Source organism: Nilaparvata lugens, chromosome 2 (assembly GCF_014356525.2).
Source record: "Nilaparvata lugens isolate BPH chromosome 2, ASM1435652v1, whole genome shotgun sequence".
NCBI lineage: Eukaryota > Metazoa > Arthropoda > Insecta > Hemiptera > Delphacidae > Nilaparvata > Nilaparvata lugens.
Window position 1 is genome coordinate 75,147,106 of NC_052505.1, and position 17,359 is coordinate 75,164,464.

The 17,359-nt window shown below is 37.8% G+C and overlaps 1 protein-coding gene across 1 annotated transcript; it reads left to right on the forward strand.

The window, feature by feature from the left end:
• The first annotated feature begins 1,626 nt into the window (after positions 1 to 1,626).
• Positions 1,627 to 16,992, forward strand: LOC111052435 (zinc finger protein 660). Its single transcript, XM_039421733.1, has 7 exons — positions 1,627 to 1,848; positions 8,485 to 8,664; positions 9,716 to 10,195; positions 11,488 to 12,099; positions 13,878 to 14,102; positions 15,053 to 15,231; positions 16,904 to 16,992. Exons 1-7 carry the CDS (start codon positions 1,834 to 1,836, stop codon positions 16,944 to 16,946), a joined length of 1,734 nt encoding a protein of 577 aa, XP_039277667.1. The 5' UTR covers positions 1,627 to 1,833; the 3' UTR covers positions 16,947 to 16,992.
• The last annotated feature ends 367 nt before the right edge of the window (positions 16,993 to 17,359 follow it).

Here is a 17,359-nt window from a genome sequence, read left to right on the forward strand (position 1 = left end):
GAACCTTCGTAGCTTCAGGCCAATCTCCATAACTCCTGTCTTTGGCAAGGTGATTGAGGCAGTGATAAAGCCTCAGCTGGAGGCTTTTTTGAGGAGAATGGTTCTCCAACATGCAGTTTGGTTTCCGAGTTGGGAGATCAACAGTGGGTGCAGTCGACCATGTGGCTGAGCGGATTGATGCTGCCTTTGAGGATGGTGAGTCTCTTGCTCTTGCTGTTTGTGATCTGAGCCGAGCCTTTGACCGCGTGGACCATGGCATTCTTCTTAGAAAGCTGAGCTTTTATGGTCTTAGAGACTCTGCCCTCTCCATCTTGGGCTCTTACCTTTTGGGAAGGACTCAGCCGTTCCGGTAACTTTTGGTGTTCCTCAGGAATCGGTGCTGGGGCCTACACTGTTCCTTGTCATGATAAATGGCCTCGACGACCACAGTTCCTCTCTGATGTTCGCGGATGATGCATCTCCACTGTCATCAGGTGCTGAGCTTCAGTGGGTTTTAGAGGCATCTGCGGAGCATCTTCGATCTGCCACTTCTTGGTTCCTGGCTAATCGATTCCAGCTGAATGAGGACAAGACCCAAAGGATCATCTGCAGCTTGTCATGTGAGTCGCGTGACCCTCAGAATCCAGTGAAGCTGCTGGGTTTTGTCTTGGACAGCAAACTAAGCTGGAACAGTCATATACAGCAAGTAACCAGTGGACTCTCCCGCATTTGCTTTCTGCTGCTCAAGATGAGGGGCCTGGTGACTGAGAAGTACCTGATAATGATGTATCACGCGCTCTTCCATTGCCACATTACCTATGGCTTGCTTGGGGTCATTCAGCGGGGGCTGCTGATGTGCTGAGACTGCAAAAGAGGGCTATAAGAATTATAACAGGCAGCGATCATCTTGCCCACTGCAAGCCCATCTTTGCTCGCCTTGGTGTACTGACTGTCTTCAGCCATTACATCCTCCTGTGCTTGGTGTATGTCAAGAAGATACAGCATACTCTAGCTGCCCGTAGTGACATCCACCGCCACAACACCTGGCGCAGTGAGCTGTTGGATATCCCAGGAGACGCCTCCACCGATCACAGGCCAGTTACTGGATTTTAGCTCTGAAATTCTACAACAAGCTGCCTAATAGTGTGAAGCAATTGGATGAGGGCGCCTTCAGGAGAACCGTCCGGAAGCTACTGTGTGTAAAGGCATACTACAGTGTGAACAAATTTATGGGTGATGATTTGAATTTTTATTGAGAGCGTGAGCGCTGGATCACTGCCATCTGAACTGTTACAGTTTTTTTCATGTGTTTTGATTTTTTGATGCCATCGATCCCGCAATTGTGGGTAATGGATGAAGCTGAAGGTATTATGGTAACTTTGAAGCTGATATCACATAACACATTATAACAACCGATATCGTTTTTGCCCATAGCTAGAAATAACCTAAAAACACCATGAATCTGAAATAGACATAATCTGAAAGTTTTCCATACGATGCGTGACGTCACTGTTGTGATGTCAAGAAGGGTGGATTTGGCAGTAGATGTTGGCTTCAGAGGCTAGACTTCCCAGCGTGTCTATTCTATAACTGGTCTAAGGTCGATGCTATGGTGGTTGTTCCCCTTCTTACAGCGCATCAGCACACTGCATTGCCAACTGCCCACTGTAACCTAAAACCTAACCTAAAAAAGCAAACAACTTTCCAGTAAGCCAGTAACTTGAAAATTATACAACATAACTTAGTACATACAACTTACTATTAGATAATTCTATAATGATGCTTTAAAATTTTGTTTCAAAAATCATTGAAGCAGGCTATTAGTATTTTTATATGAACAACTTGCTTTGAGAAATGGGATCGTGTCAGGTAAGTAACAAGCACTGTAATGTGATCGTTAGTTGTTTCTGAGTAATAGATAAATTACTAATAGAATTATTATCTATTTTTAGTAGGTACTTTTCCTTGGTAATTGAAAACATTTAAGTGAATACACATAAAAAATGTACATTTTAAGAAAGGGTTATGTTTTTAGAACTTACTTACTTGTTACTTGTCCAGTCTTCTTCCGCAGAAGGGACGGATTCAAGGATCCAAAGGTTCAAAAAACCCCACACTTCAATCGGAGCTTATTGTGCGTCCTAAGTATGTTAGTACGTTAGTCCTTTACAAGATCCAGGAGTTTTTCCCTATAGATACTAAAATCCCATTCATCACCCGGTTGCTTGCAGCCAAACAGAGCCCTTCTCCTTGCCTCTAGTCTCTTGCAATCCAGAGTGATATGCTTGGAAGTCTCTTCAGACTGATTGGACATCGTGTCCTACGTGAGTTCTACTCCTGGTCTTTTTTGTAGGTCCTTCCGTTGAGGGAGGGGTCGCCAAATTGCCTCTAGGGCGCCTGGTACCTGGACACCCTCGACTCAGCATTTTAATCCACATTTGTGCCTGGAGTTTCAATAATCTCTGGTCTCTTGTTTTTTTTTCTTTTTACCTCTCCAAAACTTTGCAGAGTCAAAAGCCTCACCTCCCGCAAGAAGATTTGCCTGAATGACCGCCCTTCTTTGAGCAGTGGTGAGGTTTGGTCTCTACACCCGCAAACTGCTCTATTGCATCCTCAGGCATTTCTGCAGATTCTTGCTTTTCTGGACTTCTGAGAAGCTCATCCTCCCTCTGCAGTTGGGATGGTTTTATTCAGCTTAAGTAATATAACATGTCGTGATCAGTAGAAGCCTTCTCAATGTTCATAGCCTCTACATAAGAGTGCAACAGATCCTTTTGTGTTCCTGAAGCACCCATTTTAGATTCAGGAACCTGCCCTGATGGAGCAGATCCCGATGAGTCTGAAGACAAGGCAATTTTTGAAGTTCCCTTGGGGTTTGGTTTGCTCATGTGGTTCCCATGAACAGCTAGGGAAGTGGAGTCGACCCAGTTAGAACCCCGCAAGGCTAAATACTACAGGAGGGCGCCTGGTATCCTGCAGGCACCGTTAGAGCCACCAAATAAAAGCACCACCCATCAGCACAGTCCACATCGCACTTTGGGTTGGCCAAAGAAGAAGTTAGAATATGGCTAAGGAAGGCCGACAGATAGAAAAACAAAGAAAGAATGACACAACGCTCAGACAATGGAAAAGTGCCATTCTAGAAATTAAAAGTTCCAAAGCATATTAAGGTGTAGAAGAAGGGCTTTGGAAAGGGGGTCCCTTTTAGTCGCCTCCTTCGACAAGCAGGAATACTGTGGGTGTATTCTGGTTTTCAGCAAATTCTTAAGTACGATGTTTGACTCAACGCTCCCCCAACACACAAGGGGCAAGAAAGAGTTAATTAACTATTTATGTACATCAATTTATGGATATGGTAACTCTAAATCTTCCAAACATGATTTAATTTAATATGTCTAAAATTTGTTTTCGCCCCACTTGGATGTAATGAGCTGATTTTCGTGCGTCATATGGAGGCCGGAAATGATTGTTTTCTGACCAGGCCGGTAAAATTTTTACGGCCCTAGGGCTGTAAAATAACCTTGAAGTCAGCTGATTCTGATTTGATGTGAACATGTTTACAAAATAGTTTATGAAACGGAATCAGTTTATGATTCTAGAATTGAATAAAGTATTCTGCAATAAGATACTATCATTTTATTTGGATGAATGAAATACAAATAAGATATATTATAAACTATTCAAATTCAATTTTCAGAGTAGGATAGGACTTCTAACCTCAACTTCCGATAACAAGCATTGTTGACATCCAGATCGTCCAAATTTCAAGTGCGCTGAAACAGTTGATCCAAAAAAAATTTCATTATTTGTTTTTATTATTCAAGAATCAAAACATTCATAATATTATTATCTTATTGATTTGAACGAATAAAAAAGTAGTATAAACTCTCCCTCATTAAAATATAATTGAACATAATCTTTCAGGTTCTTTAGACAAATTACTAGCTTAAGTACTGCGTTTACTACTAAACCTGGTGGATAATTTTGGAACTACTTAAAACAACCTATTTTTACGGACATGTTATTCATTATAAAAATTGGGAACAGAATAGTTTGGGCCACGCTTGTTGTTCTTTCCCGATCATATTTATATGATATGTGATTGTATTCACTGAAAATGAAAAAAAAAATACTTGGAGAATTTCCTGATATTCAGATTACCTTAGATTTGCTAGAGCTATGACCTTCTAGTTTTGCTTTCGGAAGTGCCTAATAAACAATTATTCTCATATATTTATTGTTTTATTATTTTTTTGTGGCGAAAAATAGCGTTCGCACCACGGGCAAAAATGTTTTTCCGGCTCTCAATCTTTTCTAGTCCTCGGCCTATGGCCTCGGACTTGAAAATCGATTTCGAGCCGGAAAAGTCTCATTTTCGGCCCTAGGTGCGAAATATACTATTACATATTTATAAATAGTAATCACTAAAGTGGTAGTTACTTTACTTTACTTTATCCGGCTCTACAGTCCTGGGTGGACTTTGGCCTCCTCAACATAGCGCCTCCATTCGTCTCTATCCTGTGCACTCCGTCGCCAGTTTGCCACGCCCAGCACACGGAGGTCTCCAATCGCGTCGTTCAGCCATCTTGTCCGTGGTCAACCTCTCTTTCTCGTTCCAAGCATTCTTTCTTCCAGGAGTCTTGATGGTACCCTCTCGTTACTCATTCTGGCTAAGTGTCCAAGCCATTCAATCCTTCTGGCTCTTATGAAACCCACCATATTTCCTGCTCCAATGGACTGGTCTATCTCACTATTAAATCTGGCTTTTCACACTCCTCCATCACATGTTGGTCTCCAGATTCTTCTGTACATTTTTTTTTCAAATGACCTAAATGCTTCTTCATCTTTGTTCAAGATGTTTCAGCCCCATAGGTTACAACTGGTCTCACTAGCGTCATGAACATTTTCACAATTTTTTTTTCTGGATATTAGCTTGCTTTTAAATATTTTTTGATTAGCAAAGTATGCTCTATTGCCCATCATTGTTTGATTGTGTATTTTTTGACTGGTCTTATTGTCTGCTGTCATGGTTACCCCAAGGTATTTGAACTCTCTGACGCCTTCTATAACACAGTCATCGGCTATTTCCAGATTACACACTTGCCTTCTGGCTTGATTTGCAGTCATTCTCATATATTTAGTTTTATTGATATTAACTTCAAGACTCTCTTGCCTCTTCCCTCATTTTGCTGAAAATTTCTTTGAGGCTATCTTGATTTCTTTAGACTAGGACAACATCATCTGCATAAGCTAATACTTGGTTTGTTCTGTTGACTATAGTTCCGCTTGTGCCGAGGTTCTGGAGCACCATCTAAACTAAAAAAACTAAAATGTTTATTTCGCCAAAATTACATAATAGTTACAAAACATGAATGATTTGGCACAGCCAGCAAAGTTAAACTTGTGCGCTAGCTGTGAGTTCATAAAGCAAACAGTACGAAGTAGCCTATAGCAATACTGAAAAATGGAAAAAATTATATACCTATGTAATAAATATTATAGTAATGCTTCTTATAAATAATACCTTATAATAATACTTCTTATAATCTCTAGAACCAAATTGAATAGTGCTGCAGAGCATCGCCTTGTCCAGTAGTAACACTGAACATTCAGCTAGTTTTGTTACCTATCTTAATTTGGATAGGTAACAAAACTAGCCGAATGTTCAGTGTTACTACAGCGGTTGTGCTGGACATTGTTAGCTTTATGAGACTAGTCAATTTTCTCGGTATTCCATTTTCATGTAATATTCTCATCATTCTCTCTCCCCTGATGCTATCGAATGCCTGGCGGAAATCAACAAAAAACAGATGTGGATCTGTATCACAACTTAAAAATGTATCACACTGTAAAACATTTTTCCATCATCTGCTTCATGGTAAAGATTTGATCGATTGTACTTCTTCCTTATCTGAAACCACATTGCTCTCCCATTATTTGTTCCACATACACACCTAGACGCTTCAGAAGCCATGCAGATAAAATATTTTATGAAGTACTTAGCAGAGTTATTCCCCTGAAGTTGTTGCATACCATTTTATCACCTTTTTTGAAAATAGAACATATCGTTCCAATTCTCCATTCTTCAGGCATTCTTTCTTGTTCCCAAAACCAACCATAAAATCAAGGTATGCATGGCTCTTCTCATCTTTTTTCCTCCATACTTTTAGTAACTCAGCTCTTATTTAGTCCCCTCCTGGAGCTTCATTATTTTTGAGCTTTTTTATAACTTCTCCCACTTCAGCATATGTTGGAAGCTGAATCAGGGGCTCAGCACTGTCATATATTATAGGGTCTTCTTCATCTTCAACTTGATTCAATAAACTGCTAAAGTGGTCAGCCCATCTATCCATTATCTCGCTATCTTCACCAAGCACTCTTCCATTCAAGTCCTTACATGCAATCAAGTTTGGTTGGAAACCTTTTCTCATCCTTTTCACTGCTTGGTAGAATTTCTCACTTTCGTTTCGCTCGTTCATTTCCTCCATATTTCAATGAGATTTCTCATCTCTCTTTTTTCTTCTACAAAGCTTGTTGGCTGTTGTCTTCCGACTCTCCATGTACTTAGCACGATTTCTCCTTGTTTCCCTTTGCATCATCGACTGGCTATCGTCATTTTTCTGGTTTACAGCTGCCTTGCACTCATCATCCATGAAAAATTCCATGTTTCTTCCCCTACCTCTCTCCCCAAGGCTTTCTTTGGTGACCTCATTTACTGTTCTTTTTTAATCATCCCACATCTCCTCTATATTCCTGTCATCACCCTCGAATTTAATCAGGCTTTCAGGGATAAGTTTTTCAAGTTCTTTTTCATATATATCTGTCCTCTCTCTATTTCTCAATTTTTCTATGTCCAGCATGCACCTTCTTAGCCCTCTTTCGTATCCGACTCTTGATAGTCTCTCCCTCAGCTTCACCGAGGCAAGGAAGTGATCAGAGTCACAATTTGGACCTCTCTGGGATCTCACATTTATGATTGACGAGGCATGTCTTTTATATATCAACACATGATCAATTTGATTGACTGTTTCTGATGAGGGTGAGGTCCAGGTACCATATGAATATTTTTCCTTGGAAAACATGTACTGCTGATGATCATATTGTTTGCTATTGCAAATTTACTCAATTTCAAACCGTTCTCATTTGTTGCATCATGTATGGTGTTCTTGGCTGCCACTGTTTTCAGAAAAACTTCTTTCCCAATCTGGGCATTCAAGTCTCCTATCGCTATCAGCATGTCATATTTGGGTACCATTCTGCATTCCCTCTCTAGAGCTTCATAGAAACTATCTTTTTCGTTTTCTTCCCCCTCCTCAGTTGGTGCATACACAAAAATTATTGATATATTCCTAAATTTGCCTTTGATTCTTATTCGACACAGTCTGCTGCGTGCAGGGTAGAAATGTAGTATAGATGATTTGAGCTGTTTTCCAATCATGAAGCCTACTCCACCTTGCCCTGTTCTGTCTTCTGGCCCACTATTCAACACTGAGAAATCTTTTTTTATATTTTTCCACTTCCGTGCCATCGTATTTCCTGGAGAGCAATCAACTCTATCTTGAACTTTGTCATTTCATTAGCTATCTCCATCATCCTTCCAGCTCACATTCCATGTGGTAATTAGTCTACTTATTTACCTACTTCCAGTATCTTAACCATGGTCCAAGGTCCGGGGAATTGTATATTTGATACTTTGTATTGGTATGATAAATATTGATAATGCCAGATATTGAAAACTGTGAAGCCAGGACTGAGGTACAAAGGAGGATAAGTGGTCGCTCATCTAAAACTGCGACAGGGAAGCTAGCTGTCTGGTACAGCTAACTATTCTTAAGGTAGTATGCAGTCTGAAAACTGTGTGATGCTGGCGGGCAGTTTGAAAACTGAGAGCCCTGGATTGAGGTACAAAGGAGGATAATATCTGCTAGTCTGAAAACTGTGTAGGGTAGAAAATAGCTATCTCAAAACCGCTTAAGGAAGAAGGAATAGGGTTCCGCTAGTCTATAAACTGCATAGGGCAGGGAATAGCAATCTGGAAACTGCTTGAGGATACGAGGTATAGGGTTCAGGTTACCGGAATACGATCGGGGATCCTAAGCGAGGTCGAAGTCGCCGCGAAGAGAAAGGGACAGACTTTAGATGGCTCAAGAACTACAATCGTGTTCGAAGTCGTGCAATGTCTATCAAGCTTGAAATTCTTTTCACGAGCCTACTGGACATAGGCTATAATAAAAGTCTTTGCTTGCAGAACTCTTGATCCTGGATGCCATTCCAAGATTTCCGTAGGTGTCACTCTGCGCCAAGTCGGGGTAACTGCCGGTGGCTCCCTATATTCCCTCAGCAGTTGTAATGTATCGGAGTGAGATTAGTTAAGGAAGTCAATTAGATTCAATCATTCTCATCACACTATTCTGTATCTTGAATTACTTTTCATAATATTATAAGAGATAATGTATAAGTAGGCTAAACATGAACATTCTTTAAGAGCTTTTGTTAATTTTGCAGGTTTTCTCGTGGGCTAGAGCTGTACTCAATCCTCATTATCTCGCTTTGCTACCTGAGAGTTTGGATCGAATATCTCTTCTCAAAGACGTGGCAGAAAGCCTCAAACTTACTGCCGATTTAAGCTCAGACAAGGATTCCCCTGCCTTGCAGGGAGAATGGGATGATATAATTCAAGCTCAGGTAAATTTGAAATCATATTTAGGCATCAGTTCTACTAGAAGTCACTAGCCTTCTGTAATACAAACTTTATAGAATAGAATAGATATGGAGGTTTTATTATTTATTCAATAATTATTTAGAAGGATTTTTGCAGACGAACAAAAAATCTGAGTTTCAAGCTCTCGAGACTACTACTAATTATGATTTAATTCATGTTGCCGGTTGAGTGATTGGAGCTTGCACATAGTAGTAAAACTAATTTGGACGTTATATGTTTTATATCAGGTATGTTGATTAATCATTTCATAATGGAATAAAAACACAATATGTTTTATTTTCTAATAATTTTATTCATTCAAAACTTGCCATGAGCAAGTTTTGAGGATTGAAACTTAAGTTTTTTGTGAAAATGATACTACTGTACCTTATACAGAGAAGACAACATATTGTGCTTTTTATTTTATAAGAATATTAGTTCTTGAAGTATATCACAAAAATTAAATTTATTTCGATGAATTCAGATTTTTAGTTTTCAGATTTACGAGACAGATTTACTTTTGTTAATTGTAGCCTAATTGATAAGTTGACATGGAAATATCTAGCAACCCCATTTGTTGTTGTTTTATTATCATTTTACTACTGAATAGGAAAGTGTAGTTATTTGTGTTTTGTTGTGTCTTGTAAGTGTTTTTGTATCCTTCCAGTAATCAATCTTTATTCAATTTTTGTGTTGCTTTGAAGGTGATGTTGTGGTAGATATTGAATAAAGTCGACTTGATATTGTCAAAACCTCTGGTTTATTAAAACAATTTGAGATACTGGTTTCGGATGTTACAGCATTATAAATCTCCAGTAAACAAGTTTCGAGTTTCAACGTAAACAGGACTTCCTATATAGGAGTTCCAGACGTAAACAGGTTTACTAGAGATTGCTAATGGTGTAACAACAGAAACTAGTATCTCAAATTGATTAATAAATCAGTGGTATTAAGAATATCAAGTCTTTATCATTCAATGTAATTTTCATTCCTTCACTTATTCAATTTTGATATATATTTATATTTTTTATGCAGATGAAACTACTGGGACTTGTATCCGAATCTCGAATCAGCGCTGATGAAAATGCGGAAGAAGCTGACCATTATGAAATTCCCATTGGTGTGGAAGAACAACCGGAGAAAGACAGAGTTGGCAACAGTGAAATCGACGCTCTGAAGGTTGGCACCACTGTCGTATTCGAGGAACGTGTAAACGGCGATATTATCAATAAGGCCAGCAACGTCAAAAAAGCTGAGACAATATTCGTTGAAAACTGGAAAAATAGTGATTCTGCTAACTGTCCTATTACAACAAAAACCGGTGAAATTGAAGTGTGCAAGCGCAATGTGTTTGTGATTGCTGACGATTTAGACCAATTGGATTTGCTGTCGCAAAACTGTGAAACTACGCAAGCGCGGATTGGTGATGAGGATGAATCAATCACAACATATGTTGATGGCACTCAACAACAGTTGATCTTTGTGACTGGCTCCATACTTGAGACTGATGATAAGGTAAGTTGGAGGACTAGAAGGTTGAATTTGAATCAACTCTTAAATTATTTTTCGATACAGAGTAGCGCAGAGAACAAGAACTTTTGAAATATTATCATTTCCACGAATAAATTCATGAAACAAGTAATTTCCTTAGGAAAGGCAGTTCAGGTTAACAGTCAAAGTGTCCAAAAGCTCCTTCATTTTATCAATGGCATCAGAAAGATGTGCTTCCATCCGGCGTATCATGAAAATTCCCGGTCGGGGCAACTACCACCTAAATGTACTAAATTTGTAAATCTAGGTGGTAGTGTCTGGGCACAGTTTTTTGGACAGTTTCACTCAACGTATTGTCTTCTACTATTCAGTTCTTTGGTCAATATTTGCAGTAGAAGAAGTCCTTAGTTCTCTTAATATAGCTTTCATTGGATTTCGAATTAATTATTGGAATGAATGTTCAGAAAATCTTGAATAATAGCACTATTTTTTTAATGTTTTCCTTTAGTTCATGCAGTTCGTAAACGGTGCTCCTTGCCTTTAAAATATTCCCTTCAAAGTTCATGTTGTATCAAGTTGATAATACAATTGACCAAAATATTCTACCTGCGGCAGTTGATACCAACATTTTTATAAAATGCTCTCAGCTAGGTTTTTACTCTCATTTAACGTTTAACTATGAAGTAAATTGAACTAGATAAGAAAAAAACAGCAACCACTCCGTATATAATTTCAAGTTGTGTGTGTGTGTGTGCGTGTGAATGTGAGCAAGAATGATTATAAATTGACATATTCATTCATTTCAATATAATATCATATTCAATTATTATGTTCTTCATGATATAATATTTAAATTTGTATATTATTATTTTATTTTATATTCAAGTGCCCCACACAGGGTAGCTCATAGGGAACACATATTAGAAATTAGGAAACAATATTGTATTTGCTTTTTGGGATGTATTTGATTGTTTATTTTTTTAATAGAGATTTTGAATTTTTGGGAAAAAATAAATTTTCCAAAGTGTTATAAATAAAATTATGACATGAATCAATTTACATACCGTAGCTGTTCCAATTCAAACTTTGATTTGAAGTTCTCAGATTGAAGTTCATAATTGAGCTATTCACACGATTTTTCTGGCTCTTCTGCAGATTGCTCATGTTTTCTCAATTTTTCATTCCTTATTGCCATTTCTAGTGAAATGAAAATATAAAATATGGATTCTACCATATTTACTTTTATTCAACCTATGATCTTTTTTGTTGTGAGCATGTAAATGTTTGTTTTTTCTACTAAACTGATTTGGTTGCAGGCTTCTGAAGATGCTTGCTTGAAAGTGGAAGATGAAATCTACATGAATATTGTTCTGGATCCAGGCGAAGACAACTCGAAAGCGTCAGGCGATGATAGTTCGACAGAAACTTCCAACTCAAAAGACAAAGACAACCCGTTGAACAAGTTGTGCCAATTGCTGCGAATCGATGATGAAGACGACGTGGTAGATAGAAGGAGTGACGAATTGGAGAAGAGAAGAAAATACGAAAGCAATCTGCCCTACAAGTATTTCTGTACGCAGTGTTCGTTCAAGTCGAAGCGTGAGAATCATTATCAAAAACATTTAAAGCTACACGAAAAACATGTTTCTTTGTACAGTTGCAGCAAGTGTCCATACAGGACGATTCGTCTCGGCATGTTGAAAAGACATGAGATGCAACATAACCAGGATAAATTGGTCAATTGTAAACTGTGCTCGTATAAAACTGATAACTCGAAGCTGCTGATCAAACATATTGAAAGTAAGCATACAGGCCACAGACTGAGGTGTGCCGAATGTGGATTCAAAACTGGGTCACAGCGCGATCTCAACAACCACAAACGAATTCATGCTCCTGTCAAACAAAAAGAGTACTGGGATTGCGATCAGGTTGGTAAGTTGGTTGGTTACGTTCACAACTAATGTGAAATATTTTTGATTTATTCAGAGAGTAAACGTTTTTTTGCTCTCGTGATTCATTTGAGACCAGCACCAGACAGTCTTGTTTTCTAAGAGTTAATTTTTTCCTGTATAATAATTTATAATTTTATATATAATACTGTATAATATATATACAGGGTGTCCCACGAAAGGTGTAACAGCCGAAGACCATGGATTCTGTATTGAATTTGCAACAAAAAATGTCCAGTAAAATTTTCTTATATCGACCTTAGTTTTCGAAATATATCGATTTTTCGATATTTTTGAAAAAATCAATAACCAGAAAATTATCAGTCAAAATCTAATTCCAAGGACATTGGAAAGAGGAAGAAATTTCCAATAAGATTCATATAATTTATTCCTTTATTTCAAGTTTTTGAACTTTTTATTAGCGTTCAAAGTTGAAAAAAGTACATTCGTCGAGTTCAAAGCCAATTTCAAACAGTTTGAACACTCAAAAGTTCAAAAACGTCAATTAAGGGAACAAATTATATGAATCTTATTGGAAATTCCTTCCTCTTTACAAACATGTTCTTGGGATTAGATTTTGACCAATAGTTTTCTGGTTATTACATTTTTTCAAAAATATCGAAAAATCTATATATCTCTAAGACTAAGGTCGATATCAGAGAATTTTACGGGACATTTTTATTGCAAATTCAATGTGGAATCCATGGTCTTCGGCTGTTACACCTTTCGTGGGACACCCTGTATAATAATTTCATATTGAACGCTTAGATGATCAAAGTTCAAAGCTTTTGGCTTTTGAATAATTGGATATTCCTTTGTCTCGATGTACTACGATTTATATTAAAAACATAAGAGTCGTTTGGTCTCAAATATATCAAGAAACACAATTCATTCAAAATTTAGTTACCTACAACCCTATTTAACTCTTCTACATAATCGCTGCTAATAATGTAGTTAATACTGATCAAATCTTAATACATTTTATTCTCCAAGAAAATCAATTTTTCATGATTTAGTAAATTTTCATAACTGAGATGAAATACATTGAGAGTTGAATAGTATACACAATTTGGCACCTGGAGCTGGAAAGGGATAGAGCTTTGTCCAATTAGAGATGAGCAATCAATGTTAATCAAATGCTCATTTTATAACGTGAATCTCGCTGTAGGAGAAATGTTATTTGTATTATTATGCATAATACTCTTATGTATTATGCAAAGTATCTATGCTTCACTCAATAATATACTCCACATTAACCTTCGAACGCTTTTCCACAGTCAACTTTAACTTCGGTACTACAAAGTGCCACTTTGCGCACTAGACTATTACACAATAAACGTGAGTCAAAAAGTGAGTCAGCTGTACTTTTAGGAGTAAGTTTGTTTTTCTGGTTCGTGTTAAAAAATTTCTCTAATAAGTGAATATTCTCTATTTTAAAAATAATTGAGTGTTTATTATTATTATTTTGGTATTTGGAAAATCTAAATTCAAAAGAATGGTTTGTATGAATATTTTTGGAGTGAAAATTTTATGGAAATCTAGAAGACATAACCTCATTTTGGACTTTTAATGCTACCTAAATTTGGGAGAAAAATAGTACAAGGTATTCTTAGTTTTTATCTCCCGATCTGTGCTCCATTGTAAAAAGAATAAATAAAATAAAACTGAACACAAATAACTATTATAAGATTCATACACACAATAATTCATTAGATAAGTTATCGTCTCCAATAACATGCCTGTGCCTTTGTTGACAGTGCGCCTATAGAACTCAGAACAAAAGTCACCTGACCAGACACAGAAACGACATGCATGGCGAGGCGCGACCGTTCCTCTGCCATCACTGCGGCAAATCGTTCAAGCGACTCGACACACTCAAGCAGCACAAGGTCGTCCACGGCGACGGCGACTCGTCGAAGACGCACGTCTGCTCCTATTGCAGTAAAGTATGCCGCACCTCGGCTCACATGAAAGAGCACATGGTCAGTAGGTTCGCCATACAAGTCCCTCTCGAGTTTGTTCTTGTCTTACTTCTCTTTAATGTATTGGATTGCATTTTGAGTAAATTACTCATGTATTGAAGGATGGAGCATACGCCTTAGAACGCAATTCAGGGGCCTATTGCATGAGAAAATATCAACTAATAAGATTAGTAGTCAGCTGGTTATTGGAATGGGAAATTACTGAAATATTAGCTTGTATTGTCTCATGCAACAGGGCCCTAGCGGTGTTTTTTCAACGTTGTTTGGATCAAATCTTAGGTTAACACGACTGTTTTGACTAGCAACCAAATACTAGACCAAGTACGATAAGCTGGATTACTTAAAGCCATATGCACCATCTCGGATTAAACGGATAGAGATTGATAAGCTGTTGGTTTAAACCAGGTAACGCATTTTCAATGAAAAACTGGATCTTTATGTAAGGCCCGCCGCAAAATAGACCCACGCTAATCCACGGAAAGCAACACACGCCATGGGATGTTTGTAAACCATTGCTATAGAATCATTCATAATCAATCAGCTGACAAGTGAATTATTAATTGCATGTATTATTATCATCACACAGATGTCTGGAGAAGCATAGCAATGGTTTTCAAAACATCCCAAGGCGTGGGTCGCTTTTCATGGATAAGCGTGGGTCTACTTTGTGGCGGGCCTTGAACTGGATCAGCGTTCAACGTAGATGTTGCATAAATGGGCCTAAGCCTTGATAAGCTCAGTTTCAGTCTAAATATTGTGTTCGTCCCAATTATCATTGTCCTTCTTCTCGTTTCTTATTAAAAGTGATGAATATTTTTCCATCTATACGGAACTGATCCCTCTTGAACATCCAAGTTGATGCAACATTCAACTAACTTACTTAGTAACCAATGTTAAATACTCGAGTTATTTTCAAGTTGATACGAAATTAACTTTCTTTTCAATTCCAGACTGCTCATTCAACACAGAGGCCGATTCTATGTGAGCTGTGTGGTGCTACATTCAAGACACGTTCAGTCCATTACCGTCATGTGAAGAAGATGCATTCGGATGTATCCTTCCAGTGCACCATTTGCAAACAACCGTTTTGTAACAAATCAGCATTGGTGAAACATGCCAAAACACACAGGTATAATAATATCATACAATCATTAGTTTTTAGGAAGAATAGAACTATACAGAATTTGATATGATATTCTGTATAATTATATTATCATTGTACAGAATACTTTTATACAGTAGGTTATTATATATTCATAGTGTTATTAGTTCTCAGTCAGAATAAAACCGAGAACAAATTTATCTTGCAGCGTTCCAAACTGTCATTCCGATTACACAGTATGAATATTATTGCCACTGTCATTAAGTAACTCGTCGCAAGACTGCATTTACACCATCCAACCACCAACACTCTTTTATGTATCTTAAGAGTCTTCCAGAATGTAATGGATTTATGGTTTTCAATCATCAATGAAATATTCTCAAAAGTCAAGATTATCGTCAAGATTATCTCCTAAAGTCTAGAGTACTTGAGAAACTAACTCTTAATCAACCAGTGGTGTCTACAAGAAGTGTAACGATTTATGAAAAATGTAAGTTAATAGGGAAAATGATCAAATTTTCCAATTTCAATTATATTCTGTAGAACTCAAGGTGTTTTAATTTTAAGAAGTCATGTTTTAGCTGAATCAGCTCTTTGAATCCATGATTCTGGTATTGATAGGAGAGACGTATTGAGTAACTATTTACCAAACTACCGTAAGAAATCACTCATTACTTTCTGGAATAAAAGAGTCAGTAACTTTTTGGTCTGTGAGGCCGGGAGACATTGCTGTGTCCGGCTTGCAAAAATTGAGCTTCAAATTGAAAATTCAAAATCCACTCATCACCCAATGCACAATGAACACTTTGAGGTTTACAGCTCTAGCAATAGCTCTGAGAGCAATATACAGGGTGATTATAACAGGACTTTACAACTTTGAAAGCACATAAATATTTATATAAATTTCTTACATAATTGAGAAAGGTGTCATTTTGATACAAAACACTTCAAGTTTAATGTATGGGTTCGATGTGACAGCCGTTGGTAATGCGACATACATCCCACCGATAATCGATTTCTTGCCACACTCGTACCAGCATATCAGGCGAAACTTGTGCAACCGCAGCGATCCAAATGTGATCCGATTTCGGAGTTCATCAAGATTGTCTAGTAGAGGCGGAACTTAAACCTTATCCTTAATAAACCCCACAGGAAGAAATCCATCGATGTAAAATCCGGTGAGCGAGGTGGCCAAGCAATTGGCCCTGCATGCTAAATCCAGCGAAGTTGAAAGCAATTGTCTAGAAAATCCCGAACTTTTCCGTCAAAATGAGCTGGTGCACCGTCATGCTGATAGTAAAAGGGCACTTGCTCATCTTGTTCAGCATAACGGTGCACCACCTCATTTCCGCGGAGAAGTTTGGGATTTTCTAGACATTAGAAAATTAGCTGGTAAGAGTGTGGCAAGAATGATTAGAAGTGCCATCTTTAAATAATTGTATTAATATTTCTCTTGGTAAACACTGTTCGATGCATGGCACTAAACAATAATATTTTCTTTGTTCTTGATTAGCTCAATACTGACTCATGAGTTTAAACGCTAGGTTGGTTCAATCAATAAATTGATTCTTATTAGAGTCGATCATAACTTGACAAGAGTACGAAACTCTACATCTTTATTAATTTTGTTGATTCATAAATAAAACTCCCTCTGGATTATACGAGTATTTATAATTTGAATACCTTCTATATGTTGCAGGTCAGGAGCCAGTTCATTGGTTATTAAAAAAGAAGATAGTTGATATGTTTCAATAAAAATTATTTTATTTAAAAATGGGTCTTCAACTCCTTCTACCTTTCTTACATTAATAATATTAAGCATTGTCATATAATTTTAATAGATTTGTGAAAATAATATGATAACAGAAATTGTGGTACTAATCAAGATGCAAATTAAAAATCCAGAAGAACGCCATCATAAAGGTAAAGCTACAAATCTTGAGCTGCGTACACATATACGCGCCTCCAACCCGCACCGAGCACGCTCCGCCCTCGTACCGCTATCGTTCCTCCATCGCACCGCAGTCGCTCCGCCCCCGCTCTGCAGTCGCACCCATCATGAACATTACGGAAGATGTTAGCTCTTCTCGCGTTCCCCGGTCGATCCACTCTTGCTCCCCGGTCGGTCATCAATCGCTCTGCTGGAGTGAAGTTC

Coding starts and splice junctions, on each gene's coding strand:
- LOC111052435 (XM_039421733.1), top strand. Junction 12,100..13,877: donor AGTACTGGGATTGCGATCAG/GTTGGTAAGTTG, acceptor CTTTGTTGACAG/TGCGCCTATAGAACTCAGAA. Junction 14,103..15,052: donor CTCACATGAAAGAGCACATG/GTCAGTAGGTTC, acceptor TTTCAATTCCAG/ACTGCTCATTCAACACAGAG.